The sequence below is a fragment of the Chaetomium fimeti genome (genome assembly GCF_033439085.1).
Source record: "Chaetomium fimeti strain CBS 168.71 chromosome Unknown B0H64scaffold_1, whole genome shotgun sequence".
NCBI classification, from domain to species: domain Eukaryota; kingdom Fungi; phylum Ascomycota; class Sordariomycetes; order Sordariales; family Chaetomiaceae; genus Chaetomium; species Chaetomium fimeti.
This window is the reverse complement of record NW_026944329.1, coordinates 2,978,583-2,996,842: the sequence shown is the minus strand read 5'-3', so window position 1 is coordinate 2,996,842 and position 18,260 is coordinate 2,978,583. Positions and strand designations below refer to the sequence as shown.

The 18,260-nt window shown below is 55.7% G+C and overlaps 5 protein-coding genes across 5 annotated transcripts; 3 read left to right on the top strand and 2 right to left on the bottom strand.

Annotated features, from left to right (window-relative positions):
- Positions 1–328: 328 nt before the first annotated feature.
- B0H64DRAFT_314996 (uncharacterized protein) lies at positions 329–1,981 on the top strand (the record flags this gene model as incomplete). The annotated part of the gene is made up of 1 exon (XM_062800227.1): positions 329–1,981. The coding sequence occupies one exon, from the start codon at positions 329–331 to the stop codon at positions 1,979–1,981; it is 1,653 nt and encodes a 550-aa protein (XP_062664251.1).
- Positions 1,982–3,572: 1,591 nt separating this feature from the next.
- On the bottom strand, positions 3,573–4,858 carry B0H64DRAFT_449173 (uncharacterized protein). The gene has a single exon (XM_062807077.1). It carries the CDS (start codon positions 4,768–4,770, stop codon positions 3,655–3,657), a length of 1,116 nt encoding a protein of 371 aa, XP_062664250.1. The 5' UTR covers positions 4,771–4,858; the 3' UTR covers positions 3,573–3,654.
- Positions 4,859–8,000: 3,142 nt separating this feature from the next.
- B0H64DRAFT_449170 (uncharacterized protein) lies at positions 8,001–9,011 on the top strand (the record flags this gene model as incomplete). The annotated part of the gene is made up of 2 exons (XM_062807076.1): positions 8,001–8,483; positions 8,541–9,011. The coding sequence occupies 2 exons, from the start codon at positions 8,001–8,003 to the stop codon at positions 9,009–9,011; spliced, it is 954 nt and encodes a 317-aa protein (XP_062664249.1).
- Positions 9,012–9,620: 609 nt separating this feature from the next.
- B0H64DRAFT_414544 (uncharacterized protein) lies at positions 9,621–10,982 on the bottom strand (the record flags this gene model as incomplete). The annotated part of the gene is made up of 2 exons (XM_062805040.1): positions 9,621–9,875; positions 10,152–10,982. The coding sequence occupies 2 exons, from the start codon at positions 10,980–10,982 to the stop codon at positions 9,621–9,623; spliced, it is 1,086 nt and encodes a 361-aa protein (XP_062664248.1).
- Positions 10,983–12,176: 1,194 nt separating this feature from the next.
- B0H64DRAFT_22097 (uncharacterized protein) lies at positions 12,177–13,425 on the top strand. The gene is made up of 4 exons (XM_062799574.1): positions 12,177–12,415; positions 12,495–12,723; positions 12,850–13,066; positions 13,171–13,425. The coding sequence occupies exons 2-4, from the start codon at positions 12,503–12,505 to the stop codon at positions 13,405–13,407; spliced, it is 675 nt and encodes a 224-aa protein (XP_062664247.1). The 5' UTR covers positions 12,177–12,415; positions 12,495–12,502; the 3' UTR covers positions 13,408–13,425.
- The last annotated feature ends 4,835 nt before the right edge of the window (positions 13,426–18,260 follow it).

Below are 18,260 nucleotides of genomic sequence, written 5' to 3'. Positions count from 1 at the left end.
GAATACACAGTCGGTTGAAGCAACGGCGAGTTCCTTCCTAACCCAGCTCTTTGCCAAGATTAGGTAAGTATCGAGGAAATAGCTTAGTTATCCTTGACCCACCTGCAGAGCTTCACGATCGACGACACAACTCCCTTCAAGGCGAGAACAATTAAAGTTTTGCCGCCATTACGGCGTGCGGTCATGGTCCCTCTGGCCCAATTCTAAATCCAATTTGATGGCTCTGTTCTGTTATTTTTTCTCGTTTCTTATCTCTTCCTCTTGCGGGCGCTGAGACGCGCGGCGCATCTTGGGGCGCGTCGCGCAGCACCACCGAGAAACCCACGTCATGGACGGCAAACTACCCCCGCGACGTCTCAAAACGACAATCGAGATACCGCTTCACTCGATTCGTAAATATGTGCCGGGCTCCGGGCCACCGCCTCCCCGGATCTCGCTGGTCCCTCCCCGAGATTCCACCGCATACATCATCGACCAGTTTATCCTCCCCACCGACAAAGACATGACCGAAACCTCGAGGCGCTTAGTCCACTACCATATTGGGTTTACCGATCTGCCGGCGGTGAAACTCCTAATACCCTGCAACAAGGTGCTGGATTATGTCTCACCGCGCGAGCTTGAAGATTGGGAATACCAAAATCTGGAGAAGAAGCAGGAGCAGGCACGCCAGCTAGCCGAAAGGCAACAAGCTGCTCCGATAAAGAAGAAGCCCGGTCGGCCCCCTAAAGTTCCTATGGAGGACTTCGGCATGCCGCTAGTGGGCTCGGCAGACGAAGCTCGCCTTCTCGCCGAACAGGTTGCCGGTCCGTCCTTGTCCACCCCACAGAAGAGGAAGCTGGGCGACGTACTAGACGACGAAGGACCTGAAGACACTAGTGAGGAGGAGTCGGATGGTGCCGCGATTAGCCGCCAACTGGATGAGGAAATTGGGTTTGAGAGTATGGGGTTCGAAGACGATATGGTGGATTCGGAGTCTGTGGACCGGCTCGCGCTACATTACGATACCACCTCCGCAGAGACACCGTCCCGAGCTAGTAGCCTGGCACAGCCTGCACAAGATTCCTTCCCTGTGAGGCCCAGGATCGCGCCCGTGGAAACTGGCTCTTCCGGTTCGTCTGCACCCCCTGCTCCTCCACAACAGGTCACTCCCACGCCCGGAGGGTTACACCCAGCCTGGGCGCATGCGTTCGGCCAGCACAAGCGCCTTGACGAATCTTCGAGGCCTCACCCTCACGGCAGTCATGCTCAGCAAAGCAGCACGCCGTGGTTACCCGCTGTCCAGCCGCAAGCTAAACCGGCATCCAACACTGCATCAGGGTCCGGCACGGCCAGCCGTCACGCCAAAGATCCAACCTCGCGCTTTTCGACACCAAGTGCCGCAGGGCATTCCACTATTGCTTCCGATTCATCGGCGAGAAAACGCAAGGAACCAGTATCCAATGGGAAAAGCTCGTCGCAAAAGCAGCGAAAACCGAAGAAACCAAAGGTCGAGCAGCAAGAGGAACCGGCAGCGGAGGAATGGGAGGTCAAGGAACTACTCGATGACCAATGGTTTATGGAAGAAGGGGTCAAGATGCACAGATACCTCGTTCTCTGGGCAGGAGACTGGCCCGAGGATCAGAATCCCAGCTGGGAGCCGGCAGAGAACGTCCAGGACCAAGTTTTGATCAATCGATACCAGAAGAAAAAGAAAGCGGGCTTACTGAAGCCCCGAAAGAAAGCTCAAAAAACGCTGCAGCAGTATTTGGCGGGCGCCAAGTACTCCAGCGTTGCGGAAGCTTTCGAGGGCGATATCAACGAGCAGACGGGGCAGGCTACCGCCAACATGGGGAGCGATGCTGATCCACCCGATGAGACCTTCTTCGTTACGGAGAGCGTGGGGGTCGGCACGAACAATGGGACGAAATCAACATCGACGCCAGTCTTTGGGTCGTTCGACAGCATGCTCGCGCGGTACAAACAAAGCTTCCCGCCGGGGTGACGGCGGAGCGAATCGACAAGCAGCACCCACATACAGTCGCGGGGCCAGCGACGCGTTATTTACGATCCACCATGAAACCATCAGAAAGTCACGAGGACATGTACAACTACCAAGACGAGGTAGACGGGATGGATAAAGCGGTGTGACCCAGCGGGCTCGACACCAAGAGCAACAGCCCATCAGCCGCCTTCTGTCCGCGCGTGGTACTCCATTCACCAACGACATCGTGGCACCACGGACCCCCGCGTCGCAGTCTAGGATAAGCACGGCGTTCTCGTCGTGATCACATCCATTGGAGCAGAGCAGGCTAGCGACCTTTCCACGGCGCCGTTGGGGAACCTTCCTAACCGCCCGCTCTTCTCGGGCGCAAGTGGAGTGGTGGGGTGAAAGGGCACAGGCGTCGGGCGAGACGGCGCCCCCTGGGTTGCCCGGCTGAGGAGCTAGCGCTAGCGGAGTGATTAATGATACCATACGCCCCAAATCAGATTGGGGCGTCGTTGAATTCCAAAGACTTCATCCACTAAACGCCGCAGAATGGTTGTGTTGTAGTGACGAGTCAACTCATCCGTAGACGAAGAACCTACCGCTTTTACGGACTACCCAACTAAGCGTCCTCCCCGGGCACCACTCCCGATCGTATCAGGAAATTGGAACTCTAGAATGGCACCACCATCCCCTGGACACTCCGACTCCGACCCCCACGCCGTCGGGCGGTCAGCGGTTTCAGGCCGGCAGCCACATGGCGGGACAGGGGGGCCAGGCACTGCAGCCTCACGCTCCGAACTTTTGGACGTCGTCGGAAGCCGGCCGTGCTCGAAAAGAAGGAAAAAGAAATGTTGCTTTATGTTTCGGTCAGGGGACGAGTGGCGCCACCTCTGTGCGACACTCCCACCCGGCCGCCTGCAGGAGTGATCCGCGGGATGGTCCGCGGGCGTGGGGGGGCATAAGGCTGTGTGAGCGTGACACCCGTCTGATGGCGGGACGGTCTTGCCTTGGGTTTGGGTTTTGGGTCGTGCTGCTTTCGTTGGTTATGTTTGCTTCGGTTGCGTGGGGGTTGATGAAGGACGGGGGGTGGTGGTGAAAGGAGGAATCCCTGTGTAAGCCCGTTGCATTAGGCATGTATATGGGCATGTACGCTCGTATTGTTGGAGTTGGCGGTGATGTTGCTTTAGCTAGGCGGTCACGTATGCTGTGTATCCCGAGAGTGACAAGGGTAATGGACGTTTAGGAACTTTCATCGCGGTGAATGCAAAGTTGCATAACGGCAACCTTCCGAGGATCAATGGCATTGAAGCGTAGCTAAGGAGTTGGGAATACTTCCAAGACACCATTTCACATATTATCATGGAACTGGATCTCACTCGACATCAAATCCAATGATCATCACTTATTCCAACGGAACGGCAGAGCTACCTCTGTGCAACGAGATGGAAGGAATGTAAGCCTTACCGGCCCAACACGGTGGTCGATCAGAATTGTCATATGCGACACTTTTGTGGTCGTGGGCTTGATTAATCAAATGGAGAACACGAGCTCAAATCAAAGATTCTTCGGGCTTCTCGTCTTCACTCACTCCAGGCAACCAAGAGGGTTGAATGTAAGGAATGGCTCGTCAAGAGCTCGAGTTAGAAATAAGGGGTGCTTGCGCTGTAAAGTCTATCTAATAATAATACTCAAATACTCCAATGTTGCCGTTTCTCACCCGCCTCAGCGGCGAGGTTCCGTTCAATCTCCAGCACACCTGCCATCCCTTCTCGTATCTCCTTCACGGCTTGGCCGTCCTGTTCCAGCCGCTTGAACGGCAACCTGGGCACGGCACACGACGTCTCCCTCGGGCCGTGGAAGATGGGCATCGCCGCCTTGACGCCGACAAACCCATACCGGATCGCCAACCAATCCCCCTTGGCGACCTCATGCTGCAGCTCTCTCGCCTCCTTCAGCTTGCCCTGCTCAAACAGCTCCCCAATCCTCACACAAGCCCTCGGCGCGAGGTTAGCGAACCCACTAATCGTCCCATGGGCACCGACCACCAGGCCCTGGAGGATGAAGTCGGCACTGCCGCCCCCGACAAAGAAGTCATCCCGACCCCCCCTCACCTTCGGCACCCCCTCCACCAGCCGCGCCAACTTGCCCGTATTCCCACACGTCAGCTTCACCCCCACAATCCTCGGCATCCTCGCCAACCGCAACAGCACATCCGAGTCCAGATCCACGCCATTCGCCGCGGCCGGATAATTGTACACCACCACCGGCAGCGGGCTCTTCTCGACCACGCGCTCAAAATACCCCACGATCGCCTCCACATCCATCAGCCCGCGATAATACCCCGGCGGCAAGATCAACGCATGCGTCGCACCGGCCTCTTTCGCCTCGCGGCAGAGCTCGACCGTCTCGCGGACGGACTGCGCAGAACAGCCGGCGACGAGGGGCACGGGCGCGTGGGCGTAGTCGGCGTCGTGGCGCACGGCGTCGGCGACGGCCTCGAGCGCGGCGCGCCGCTCCCGCCGCGACAGGTGCACCGCCTCGCCGTTGGACCCGTGCACCACCAGGCCGGCGGCGCCGGCGGCGAGCAGCCGCGCCGTGTGCCGCTGCGTGGCCGCGATGTCGATGCCGCCGTCGTGGTCGTTGCTGTCGGTGGCTGCGGCCTGGAAGAAGGCTGGCATGGGGACGTACACGCCGCGGGGGAGGGGCGCGGGGGATTGTTGGGTTGGTTGTTGGGTCTGGGGTGGATTGGAGGAGAGGAAGTCGGTGAGTGTGGTTGGGGTGCTGTCTTGTGGTGGTGACTCCATTCTGACGGGTGGTATCCGATGGTCTGGAAAAGGAGACGGGCTGAAAAGGGGTTCTGGGTTGGTGGTGGTTCTAAAAAGGTGAACTCAGGGGTAGTTTACGCCTTGCCACTAAAAAAACAAAGAAGATCAAGTCGTCCAAAAAGGGGCCACGGGTGGGATGGATAAGCAGTTGGATGTGGAAGTACAATGGCAGAAAGTGCGTCGGAGGGTATCAGGTTTGTCTTATAACCTTCCTTGAAAACAAGGATCAGCGAGCGGCCGCTGACCAGCCATGCCGGATGAGGCTCTGTCGTTGCACCGGGTAGTGACCTTCCAGCGTAAGGGGGCGTCGATACCCAGTTGCCCGTTTGGCCGGCGTGGGGGTTCAGATCAAGCAAGTATTGCAGCCACCGGGGAACTTCCGGAACGCCTCCAGACGCGAGGAAAATGGGAATTGCGCCACGGGAGCTGCGTGGCATGTTTCAGGCCAGTTGAGCGTCTGATGTGATCACGGGAACGCTCCCCGGTATATCACACACACATGTGCATACAAGCCACGCTGACTGCTGTGCCCCGGGGTACCGTACCGTCACTGACGAATGGGCGACCGGAGCACTCGACGGCATGGTCTCAGTTGTCAAACCTCCAAGACGATGACGATGTCTGACGCCATACAAAAGCTGAATCGGGATACTGGTGAGGATGACCGTTGCTGGTAACAAACAACGTGGAACTCATGAGTAACAACAACAGACTTCGCGAGGATCGGAAGTCAATTCGGCAATTGGAAAAAGGAAAATGATGGAGAAATGGAGAAAGGTCCGGGAACGAGCGGAAACCAGGCACTGCCAGGCAGGTGTGAGGTTGCACAAACGGCAACCACAGGGCAGAGGGCAAACAAAACCTGGAAGGGACAACCTACCTAAGCCGGCTGAGGCCGGGTCTCCGTCAGTCGAAGCTTCCCGGTCGGCTTGACCCCCACGCTCGGGCAAAAGCTGAGATAGCGCATGGCCCTTGCCGCCAATGGCATCCATCCCCGCCATTCGAGAGAAGCTGCAGGGGCAAATTCCGACAAGCTTCAGCGTGCAGCTGCGTCCAATCGTGGCCGATCCTTTGGTCTCGTTCCTTTGGTCGCTCGGAAGGTGCACGATTCCCACGATCCTAAGCCGTCCCCACCCAATTCCGACAATCTGGTCGTCTGCGGGGGGTAGAAGCGAGAGCAACCCTCTTGCATCCAGAGGCTCAACTGATTCTAAACAGTAGATTGATGTGCTTGCCAGGACGTTGAGCCAGCACAACATGGCGACACGGTACATACATACACACAAACGTGACCACATTCCCAACAAGTTACAACACGGCAATTGTCATTTCTCCATTCCTCGTCGGTCCAAATTTCCACAACGGAAATTGAAGCGGAAAGAAACGACGATCCCTTGCATGAAGCACCTCTCACGTGAGCCATCGTCAACCCTCCATCGGATCCCGCGGGGGTAAAACGGGGTGGGATGGGGTGAGCTTCCCCATGTTTTCTAACCTTTTACGGTGCCGCTATCGACACTTGCCCGCTTCCTCGACAGGCCATCCAGGCTCGCCCACTTATTTTCTCGAAGGCACGACCTCCTGTGTCTGGGAAAGCCCGCCGGCCCCGATCCTCGTGTCCTAAAAGTTCCAGAAGCCCATTGGCTCTAGCAGACCTTGTGATCACGGAGGCCTCCTCTCGATCTGTCTCGCAACTGCGAGATGCGACTTGTCATTTCTCAATCGGCCGACATGATTCCCAACGACCACGAGACCTGAAGATTCTTACACCCCGGCGGTCACCTAGGTCTAGACCTCTACTCCCTGTCACCATCCTAGGTGTCAATCCCCAGCCGACGGGAACCCTCCCCAAATATGTGAAGACCCATCGAGCGATCATGTTTCCACATATCTGAGGCTGAAGTCGTTGCAACATTCCTAGAAAAGACGAAGCCACGCCGAGCTAGCGGCAACCTTCCATAAATCATGATCAGAACGTGTCACTTCCTTCGCAAACCCACTAGAAGGGCCGGTCACCGGGATGATTCCCGAACCTGAGCCGGGATTTGTCGGAGGAATCTGCTTCAACTACCCCAGTTCCGACGGGACATTGTTGGCAATGTCTGTGCTAGGTGGCTGGCCTTCTACTGGTATTGGTGGTCAAAAGCAGTATGGCCGTGGTACTTTTCATAGGCATGATGGTAGGGAGTGAAAAGATTCTCAGTGAATGAAGGAGATGATGGAGAGTTCATATCCTCCTCGTAGAGCTCCATCTTCACTTCAGACATGCTCTCGAATTGCGCCGCGAATGAGACATTGGCTCCTTGGATATGGGAGTGGTGGGCAGCTTTATCAGGGCAGGGAGTCAATCCCGCTGGTTTTGAATCAAAAGGCTCGAAATGGAAAGTACAGTCAGCAATGACAGTAATAAGGAAGACTAAGTCCCAGTGTTGCCGGAAGTGAGATATCTGATGGTGTAAACAACTCTCTGTCTTAATCACTGTAGTCCTGGAAGAATTAGTAGCTACACAAGTCAACTCACAATTACAGGGTGTAAATGGCATCTCGCCTTGAAGAATGTCTTCCTCGCATTTGTGCCCCTAGATTTCTGATCAAGGTGTTCGTTCTATCCTCGACATTTTGTGGTGAGATGATCCCTAAATTTAGGGGTTGGATAAAATTTGGAATGCATGAAACCATGGAGGTAAAGTCGCAAACTACCTAGCCACACCCAGGACTAAACTCCTGTAAAGACTCCTCTTCCTAATAGGCGCCCCCTGAGACACCCTTGGCTTCCCCCGGATTCACGGGTGACAAAGCTTAGTACCGAGTAAGGAATCCAAGTCAGGGAAGCCAAGGTGGCTACCGAACAAAGCCAACCGGGGAGGCGAGTACAAAGAGCTTGATAAGAGCTGGTGCGTGGTCAATATTCAGGTTTTTATTGAGCGTCCGAGAGGGTCCTTGAATTCACTCAAGCATCAATAAAAGCCTAGCTGAGGGCATCCTTGGTGAAGTTATTATCTCAGTCGTGTCCTACCGATCATAACAACCCTAGCTCTGCCTTATGAGCACCTAGTTTCTAAACTGGCAGTTTACATGCCCGGGCTCCTCCCCAGGCTCCTCTCCGGCCCCCCGCAGGTGCACAAGCTCGCGAACATAGGGAAGCCTAGAGCTACATTGAGGGCACCAGCAGATCCGGCCACTCACGCGCCTAGGAATTATCATTCACCATGGCCCCCCAGAACGCGGGTCCCTGCCCCTCCTCTTCTAGCAGAAAACTCTTCCCGGACCTGGCCATTATCCTAAACCCTTTCCTACACTTTGTATCCCTCCAGATGAGCACCACACTTCCCACAGAGCCGCACGTGAACGAAGCCGAGGAATCCTCCGCTAAGCGCCGCAAGACAGTCGACTTCTCCGCCAAAGTCGAGATGCGCCACGTTGATGAGAAGGACGGGTCGGTCCTGGCCGTCGAGACCAGGGACCTGCACCCCGACAGCGACGAGGAAGACCCCGCCTATCTCGGCCTGACGAATGCAATCCGCAACATCGACAAGAGTCTCTTCTTCATTTCCAGGACCGACTATGACGAAAATGTCAGGCCGGTGATCGCATACCCCGCCGACAAGTCGTGGAATTACGGCACGCTGGACGACTTGCAGTCGCACTACACAGAAAGGTATATGGTCCGGGTCGTGGCGGATCTTGCTCATGTATGGCTCCACTGCTACTGGTTTGCAGGTGCAAAAAGAAGCTGACAGCGATGACAGAGATTCCAGCACCGCTCAAGCTCTATCCTGCTTGCGCTCTCACGGATCGTGAAGAGGATCGAGGACGTGAAGGAAACGAAGCACCGGGAGCTAGGAGAAACCGAGGGCGGAGAGAGCGAGTCAAGTGGGGGTTATGAGAGACTTTTGGAGATGTTGGATCAGCCGGGCTATAGCGACGGAGAGAAGGAAGTGAAGGGCGAGGGCGAGGGCGAAGACGACGGGGAGAACGACAAGGAGAATGTCAAGAAGGACAGTGAGGACGAGGGGATCGAGTTCATGGCGACTAGGGCTCGGCGGACTCACGGCCGGGTGACGGGAAGAAAGATTGTGAGGGGTGGCTCGGGTAGGGGAAGCACCGGCGGAGAGAGTGCCAGCAACGAGGGCACCGGCACGGGAAGCGTCGGCAGAGGTGGCGTCGGCAAGGTTACCAGACGGCATAATCGTGCTCGATATAACTTCCGACAGAGGTGATTTTAGCGACTGGCAGGCAGATGATTAGACCTTGTGTGTTTTGTTCTGTACAAGATACGCTTGTTGATTGTGATATTACATGATATCTCCATGGTAATTGACTCTAGTGTTCCAAGAAGCACCAATATCCCGCCCATGTGGCTCGAGAATGTGTCGTAGCATCCGATACACTTATATGAATCACATCCAAAGTAATATTTAGGGAGTGCCTTACCAAGACATGACATACCAAGCGGAGGTTTCTTACCGACTCTCGACTGGCATGCTGATGCTACCGTTGTCCGCGCCGACGTGCAGTTTTCTGTCCGCATAAACTCCTGAAAAACGATAAGCCAACTTGATTAGTAGGTAGGGAGGTGTTGACAAACAAAAGAGTTCGAATGCGTAGTATTGGCACTCAGGGAAACAAGAGCAACCGAACTGGTTAAAGTGAAGAATGCCTTCGTTTTCCAACGCAAGTATTAAGGTAATCAGCCAGTAATACCAGCACTGGTGTTAAATGTGGGATGCCACCCGGCACCGGAACAAGAAGCCATCGCTATGCCAATTTAAAGAACCTAACGCCCATACCCCAACGCCAGTTACCATGAACCCCAGTGCCACACCTAACTAACAGTCAAGGCATTGGCAAACCCACTCCCACTGCACCCAGCGCGGCTCCTTCCCCAGGGCATACTCAAGACACCTTTCCGGGCTCGACAACTCCAGACCTTCCGCTTCCGCACCATCCTCCCTGGTAACGTAATGCCCCAACAACCTCAACTTCACATCTTCAAGCCTCTCCAGCCCGGCCTCATCATCCAAATCCGTCACCACAGCCGGCGCATCCATCGCCTGCCTGAACTGGCACAGAAACCGCATCGTCTTGGTCAAGCGGGAGTAATACTCCCCATCCACATAATACGACGAGAACGGGCTCGTGGTATACCACTCCCTACCCACCCCAACAGCACCCCCATCCCCATCCCCACCAGCAAAGACACACCCCTGCCCTTGCCCATCATCACCCCCCACCTCCCCTCCCCCCTCACTCCCAGCCTGGGAACCCACACCACCACTCCCAACAACCCCCCCCTCCACCCGCGCGCTCCCCCCCAGCAAATAAACCCCCTCCACCGCGGCCCCAAACCCGCCCCCCACCAACCCGACCAACGCACTCTCCACCTCGGGCGACACTGCAGCACCCGGAAAGAGGAAGGCACAGCCCGCGGCCTCGTCCAGCAGCGGCGCGACGTCGAGGCCGAGGTGGCGGGCGCCGCGCAGCGGGGCCAGGAGGGCCGGGTTTGTGTGGCGGGCGTCGGAGAGGGTGAAGAGCAGGGCGGAGGAGATTTCGGAGATTAGGAGGAGGTCGTGGGCGAGGTTGAGGCGGAGGATGCCGGCGGTGCTGCTGTGGTGGGGGTTTGTGGGGGAGGAGATGGGGAGGGTGTTGGGGAGGGTGGTGCTGGTGATGGTGGTGGTTGTGGTGTTGTTGTTGTTGTCGAGGGAGAGGAGCTCGTGGCGGGCTTCGGAGCAGCTTGCTAGGAGGGCTCGGGTGGCGCGGGTGGAGGAGACCAGGTGTGGGGTGGGGAGGATGTGGAGGGTTGGTTTGGGTTGTGATTGGGGAATGTTGTTGGTGTTGTTGTTTCCTTCAGGGGAGTCCGGCTCCGAGTTGGTGATGGCGAGGCGGACGCGGTGGACCCGGCCCTGCTGGCATGCCGAGAGCATGGCTTCGCGCCATATCTGCAGGCGGAGCTCGGCGGGAAGGTAGGAGAAGAGGTGGAAGTTGCCGCCGTGGCCTTTTTGCGTTGATGCTGGCGTGGACTTGGTGTTGTTGCGGGGGTAAGGGGGCCATTCACCCGGTGTCTTGGGTAGGTCCCGGTAAGGGTATGGGGAGTATGGACGTCCGCCAGGTGAGCAGGCGGACTGTGACGTTGATAAGCCGAGCGGCTGGCGGTGCCACGGCACGTCGATAATCGTTAGCTTTTCCTGCATGTTGACGGTTTGCATGTGGTCCAGTTGGGGCAGATGGTTGGTCCAGTGTGGTGCGTGTGGACTCATCCCGCCTTTTGGTCTTTTACGCCGTATAAGAGGAGCCTGTTCGGGCCGGGTTGGACACCGGCCCTGAAACGGCTAGCCGGCTTACTGGACGGAGTTGGACTGGACGAGCCGGTTCTCAACGACCGACCGGCAACAGGGTGGGGGCCAAGCTTGGGTCAGGATCGAGCCAGGGCCACCAGCGTGCGGCTGTGGCCGAGGACGCGGGGAGAACCTGGGAGCGGAGTGTTTGCGCCGCCCCTGCGCGGCGGTAATTACTAGTCTCTCGAATTTCGCTCACTAGCTGCCAGCCATCAATGAACTCCGCAGTGCACTACCCGACTGGGGCCAGCGGGCGTTGCTTATTCTCTCCGTGCCCGGGTTCCATCTTCCTTCTGGTAGGGAGCGTGTGTCTCTCCTCTGAGTCCTCTCTCTCCGTTCTCCCTGTTTCTCGAGGATCAGAACCCCAACACGTCAGAATCGATCTGCGCAACAGCCCACATGTCAGACTGTGGCTGCTGAGCGTACCGTGCGCGGGTCTTCAAGGGTGGACTTAAGCCTTTAGACCCGACGGACCGGGCGAACCAGGGCAGCGGGAATGGGCGTTGAGCGGGCTCGGTAATCTGCTGTTTCGTCGATCGAGGAGAGCGGTCGAATAATATTCTGCAGGAAGACCCGTCAGCTCCCACGAGGGCCACGAGGCAGGGCCAACAAATCCGACGCCGCTCGGAAACGCTGGGTCCAAACAGGCCAAGCGCGACTGCCGCCTTCAAACCCGGCTTTTTGTGGCCCTGTTTTGTGCCCGATGTTGGCGGCGAGGCAGCGAGGCGAAGAGGCGGCGCACGCAGGGATCGGTGCAATCTCCGCCGAAAATCGCAGCATTCCACCGAGGCACGCGAGGTCATCAATTCATCAATCCATCCTTTCTCTAAACCCTCGTCAATAAGGAAATCCCGAAAACGTTCGGTGTCCTGATAAGTTGCATTTGGGTTTAAACGAGTGGAACTCCGACGGAGCCCTGAATGGAGCCATGTCGAAGTGGAAATGGGAAAGGGGAAAGTGGACTCGGGCAGTGGTTCCCGGCCTGTGTGGATCGCGGGCGGCAGCTTGCCCGACAAGCTTGAAGTTGCCCGGATAGTGGAGCCCCGGCAATGTGAACCTTCCCGTATGGAATCAAAGCCTGCCCACCCTGGCAGGCACGCCCGGCACACAGGCAGGGGGTCTGGACGCGTGTCGATCACTGCAAAAACGCGGGGGTTACACTCGCGTCATCACCACGGCCATTACCAATCCGGACGTGGACTCTTGGTAATCCGACCGCAACGGCAACGACAGGCAACGAGAGGCGACGACAGGCCGACGACGACAAAGAGAGAAGGAGCGAAAACAAAGTATGTAAAACAGCAGCCATCAGCCGGCAATAGGAATAAGAACAGCACCATGAACAATCTCAGCTTACACCAGAACCAGCCGTCATCATGAAGGTTATCGTCACAGGATGCAACGGTCTCGTTGGCAGCGCCCTCGTCCGGCAATGCATTGCAAATGACAACATCACCCACGTCTTTGCCCTGACCCGGAAGCCGCTGGACGAGGCCGTTGCCAAGAGCCCCAAGGCCACTGTCATTCTCCACGACGACTTCTCCTCCCTCCCGCCCGACTTGTTGCGCCAGCTCGCAGGGGCCGAGGGGTGTCTGTGGTGGGTCCCACCGTCCCCCTAACCTGGGAACATGGGGAGGGCCAGGTCGGCCGGCAATGGCAATGATGGGGGGTGCTTGAGTAGCGTGGTGTGAAGAACGAATCGATCTCTGACGATCATCGGCAGGGCCATCGGCGGCAGAGCAACCCAGTTCCCGGACGTCGAGACGTACAGACGAGTCCAAGTCGACTACACGCTGGCCGCCGCGAAGGCTTTCCAGGAGACACTAGTGCCGCAGCTGCCCGAGGGCAAGCAGTTCCGCTTCCTCTTCTGCAGCGGCAAGTTCGCCGAGTGGGATCAGTCGAAGTCGCTGCACTTCATGGCTGACACCCGACACGTAAAGGTGCTGTGCTGTCTTGTCCTGTCTTCCCCTGTCTTGTCAGGCGCTGTCCGACGCCTCGTGGTCTCGCCTTCCCCCCTATGCAACCACAACTGACACCGTCACAGGGACAAGTGGAACGGGAACTGTGTGAGTTTGCGGATGCGGACACTGCCAAGCGCTTCGTCGTCTACTGCGGTCGTCCAAGCGGCATCCTCCCCGGCGACGCCGGTCTCCCTGCGAAGATCACGGGCAAGTTGTATGGTGCCATCGACGCGGACCGCCTAGCGAAGGCGTTCGTTAGGGTGGTCCTTGAGGGCTACAAGGAACGAATCATTGAGAACGACACGCTGCTGTCGCTTTGATTGGCCTGTGTTTGGTTTCGCCTTTGGAGAGTTGGGTTACTTGGGTCTTGTTGCATGAAGCCCGGCTGGTTTGAATGTATTTGATTGGATTGATTCTACGGTCTTGAGAAGAATGGCGGTGTTTTTTTCCAAGCTCGGAATTTCAATAGGTCTGTCTGTAGAGTATGAGCTAAGTGGATGCTTGTTTTCATCTACATTTATGCCCATGCTATACCTGCAGTGCTGAATAACCCCCACTAAACCTGTCGAGTCCCTTCCCACCGTCATGGTAACACATTAATTTATGGAGCTAGTTACAGTTGGCATGCCACTTGGAGTGTGTGGTCAATGTGCCCCACCGTTTGGAGGCCTCTTCTTTGAAACAAGACATCCGGTGGTGGGTTATGGAAGACTAGCCCGGAGCATAATTATCTCGATCATCCCTTTTCCCACCCTTTTCCAGGCAGGGGAGTCTCCACCGCGATGCCACGGTCTCAAATTACAGAGCAAACAATTACTAGTACGGAAAACCGAGGCTTGACAGGAACCAATGGCTTTGTTTCCGCGAGTCCGGGCGTGGACCGAGGATGGATCGATTCCGGACGGCAAGGCCCAAGCCGATCGCCGTTTGAATCCCGTATCCCAACAGGGCGGATCAAGCCCCCAAAGCCGCTAGTTCGGGAGACCGCTCCGGCCACGGCGTGTTTGATAGGCTCTCGATATGATGGCGGGTGCCACCCGGCTGAGCCATGCAGGCAAAGCAGCCATTGTGCGACTGCCGGTCGCCGTGGTTGGCCACCCGGTGTGACGGATTCCAGCGCCATCCCTTCAGTTGGCTTCACCGGGCTCGATTTCCGCAGGGTTGGTGAGACTGGGCGTCCAGGGACCGATTGCTGCTGCCTCCTCTTAGTGTCGTTACCCGTTTTCCTGCGCGTGATGGATCCCGTGCACTGACGGGGCTAGGCTCTTGAATGGAGATTACATAACTAGTGCAGTGAAAATAACTTTTTTTTAAGCTTTCGTCTCTGTTTAGGGGGTTACATTAATAGAACCTCAAGACATGCACGGATACCAACAAGGGGAGGACTCACTACCTAGTGGGACTGGCCATGTTGATCCGATGGTGAGCGTGATGGTCCGTTTCCAACTGACACTAGCGCGCCGACGATCCAGTCCTCGATTCCGGCCCAGCGATGCGGTATGAGGCGGCGAAGGGCCGGAGTCGAGCCCGGGAATGCAGGGCGACGGAAGCTGCCGCGCGAATATCGAGAGCCCCCCTGAGAGACTCGACTCGCCCCTGCGGATTGGTTAAATCGACTGTCTCTCTCGGACATAATCGACTGTCTTGGCGGCCCACGGCCGTATTTGGCTTAGCCCAGGTAGCCCCATGCATCTCCCACCAAAATTTTGCAGGGCGTTTCATCCGCGCGCCTGGGCATCCATCAATCGCGCCCGACAACTTTAACGAACTTTGAAGTTATTGATAGTTGTTAAATCGCTGGAAAACGCAGTCTTCGCTGAAATACTTAAAAATACAATAAAAATCAATTTTGTTTCAATTTACAATACTGCTAGCCCAGACTACCCGCCACCCCCCTTTTTACCAGCCCTATATACCCCGCCAGCCCTACCTACTAGATAGCGGTATACCCTGCTTACTCTACCAGATATACCAGTTGTAATATTATTATTAGGGGGGTTATTATTATTATTATAAATCGATAGTCCACTATATACCTTATATTTATACCGGTAGTAGTAAACTACTATAATAGGTATATCTATAAGGCTATTATTAGGTAGCGAAATGTAGTAGTGTTAGCATTACTATCGTATTCTAGGAGGGTAATAGCTATAGGGCTATATTTACCTACGATAGAGACGTTAACACTATAGCAAGCCCAGCTATTTAGTCTTATATCCCCTATAATTACTAGATAGTTATAAGCTTCTTTATCTTTTTATAAAGGTAATATAGTTTATTATAGGAGAGGTCCTACTTTATACCGGCACTGCCCTATATATCCGGTTATATACCCTATATATCCCCCTCTTTAATAAATGCCTTTTCGGGTAATAGTTATAGGCTATTATAGATAGTTTAGCAATTAATAATATAGTTAGGATCTCACTTATTTTATAGAGCTAGCTAGTTAGAGTCTAAAGGCTAAGATAGTTAGTAATACTATAATAAATATCCTATAATACCAACTTACCTATTCAGGATATAGCCGCTAGTACCTTATTAAGGGTCTCTAACTGAAGAACTAGAAACTAAACTCTTTGGAGAATTACTGAAGAAGATGCTGATATAGACACAGGCTGCGGAACTAAGGCGATTTACAGGCGAACAAAGATTCAATTCCTAGCTAAACACTCTTGTTCAGACCTGAGGTTAGGTCTGGGGAGCAACTGGAACTGATCTTTAGGGAGCTTCCCTAGGTGTCACGGCCACTGAGCTGGAAGCACAGGAGTGGGGCGCGGGGCGCCCCGGACCAATCATTAACATGACCAAGGAGCAGTGTGCTCAGTGCGCTCAGCGACTGAGCAGGGGGAGCAGTGTGCTCAGTGTGCTCAGCGACTGAGCAGGGTGAGCAGTGTGCTCAGTGTGCTCAGCAACTGAGCAGACTAAGCACCCAGAAATTAGATAGTATATAGTCACTCGTTCTGGAGAGCTCTGGGAGTTCTCCAGTTAGCAATCACAACTACAGTTCGCTACAAGCTCGAGAGCCTACTGTTGAGACAAGTCTTTGTTGTGCACCCTTTGGCTGCACCGAACCTAAGCACCCTTGAGAGAATACCTTCGACCGATACTGAACCCTAACAGGACGGGTCCAGAGACAGGTTCGTCACACGTTGCTAACTCCCTTTGATCTGTTACAGTTCAGGCTCGAAGGTAAAACGACATGGCAACTCAACCGACGCCGGGCCAGATCACGGCCGCGCTTCAGAGAGTCACCGAACGACTCGATGAAACTGAAGAAGAGCTTGCGAAGACCAAGGCCAGCAACGCGGCATTGGCAGCCCGACTTGCGGCGACCGAGGTCCACACCAAGGACCCGGCCAAGACAAAGGTCAAATTGGAGCAACCCGAGAAGTACGGGGGCGACCAGGAAGCCTTGCCAGGTTGGATCACGGAGATGCGGAACTATCTCGACCACAACTCGCACCAGTTCGCCACTGAGGAATCCAAGACCAGATACGCCGCCACCCGACTCAAGGACAAGGCCCTCAAGTGGTTCACGGGAACACTGAGTGATTTCCTCGGCGGAGCAATCCACAAACCCTTCACCAAAAAAGTCTTCGAGAACTACTCCGAGTTCGAGAGTGAGATTCAGAAGGTGTTCGGTGACAAGGACGAGAAGCTGCACGCCCAGGAACGGCTAGGACGGCTGAAGCAGACTAGGTCAGCCACCGCCTACGCCACGATTTTCCGACAAGACTCCATGAAGGCAGAGATAGACGACGAGGGGCTGATGCACCTGTTCTACGGAGGGCTGAAGGAGGAGGTCAAGGACGAGCTCTACAAGGAGAGCCGACCCGACACACTCGACGAGTACATCGCCATGGCTGTCAAGATTGACGACCGACAGTTCGCCCGCAAACAACAGAAGAAGGGCAGCGAGGTTCAGCGATCCGCAGGCTACCACAAGCCCAACGACAAAAAGAAACGCCAGCACCAGAGCACGTCATACGGCACGCACTCGGGACCCATGGACGTCAGCGCTGCCCAGGCACAATGGGCAGGAAAGAGAGATGGTGCCAAGGACAAATCAGGCATCACCTGTTACAACTGCGGGAAGAAGGGTCACTTCAAACGTGACTGCCGCAGCAAGAAAGAGTGGAGACCGGTTCCAGGGAAGGAAGCCGCCACCATCGACCAAGACACGGTCGGAAGAAGAACCCGGTTTCTGGAGGTCGCAGCCGCCAGCTACACGCAGGACGACCTCGAAATCGACATTGACCGAGTCATCGAGCAGGACGATGAACTCACCGACTCGGATCAAGAAGACTTGAGGAGCAGCAACCACCAGGAGGGGAATGACACCGCCCATCACGCTTTCATCGAAACGGATGACGAGGGAGAACTGGCTCCCCCGCGGTACATCCGACAAGTCGCTGAGGACTGGGGCATCACCCTGGTTCAGCAAGAGGACGGGCAATGGCGAACCCACGAGGGTGAAGGAGGAGTCAGCCCGAACCTCACCTTCCTACAGCAGAGGGTCCTAAGCCAACGGCAAAGGATCGAGGAGTTGTCGAGAGAGAAAGAAGAACTCGAGCAGCTTCTCCAAGCAAGGAACGACCAGTATGGACAACTTTGCGCGGAACTCGATTTCGCCAGAGAACGAGTCCAAGAGATCACCGAGGCCAACAACAGGGCCGGGGATCACGTCGAAAAGACATTAAGAGAGGCACAGGCCTTGCAGGACGACATCCGCCAGGTACTTCCGCATCACACACCGTGGGATGGACCCACCGAAGAGGCGGAGGAATACGAAAACGGAGTGCGATATCCCGAGCAACTTTTCGACTACGCACAGGAGCAGAATGCGGCGAAAGGAAGGAAACAACAGAACTGGGAAGAATACTGGACTCGACATCAGCACATCGTGCGCACCGGGCGACAAACCTCCGACCTTGAATGGTGGGGTTTCCGGGGCGAGAACAACACGGAGGGATTCCAGTTGTTGCCAGAAGACCACGAGCGGGTGAACCCACGAAAAGAAAGTCACATCTACCTGCCCTGGTTCCAGTGCATCGCGCACGAATGTCGGTACCACTTCCAGGACAAATTTCGCAACAGTTTCTGGCCCACGAGGGAAGAAAAAGGAATGCAACCCCTACCCATCAGATGGGTATACGACAGCGGCGAC

Coding starts and splice junctions, on each gene's coding strand:
- B0H64DRAFT_449173 (XM_062807077.1), bottom strand. CDS start 4,770: ATGGAGTCACCACCACAAGACAGCACCCCAACCACACTCACCGACTTC.
- B0H64DRAFT_22097 (XM_062799574.1), top strand. CDS start 12,503: ATGAAGGTTATCGTCACAGGATGCAACGGTCTCGTTGGCAGCGCCCTC. Junction 12,724..12,849: donor GGGGCCGAGGGGTGTCTGTG/GTGGGTCCCACC, acceptor GATCATCGGCAG/GGCCATCGGCGGCAGAGCAA. Junction 13,067..13,170: donor CTGACACCCGACACGTAAAG/GTGCTGTGCTGT, acceptor ACACCGTCACAG/GGACAAGTGGAACGGGAACT.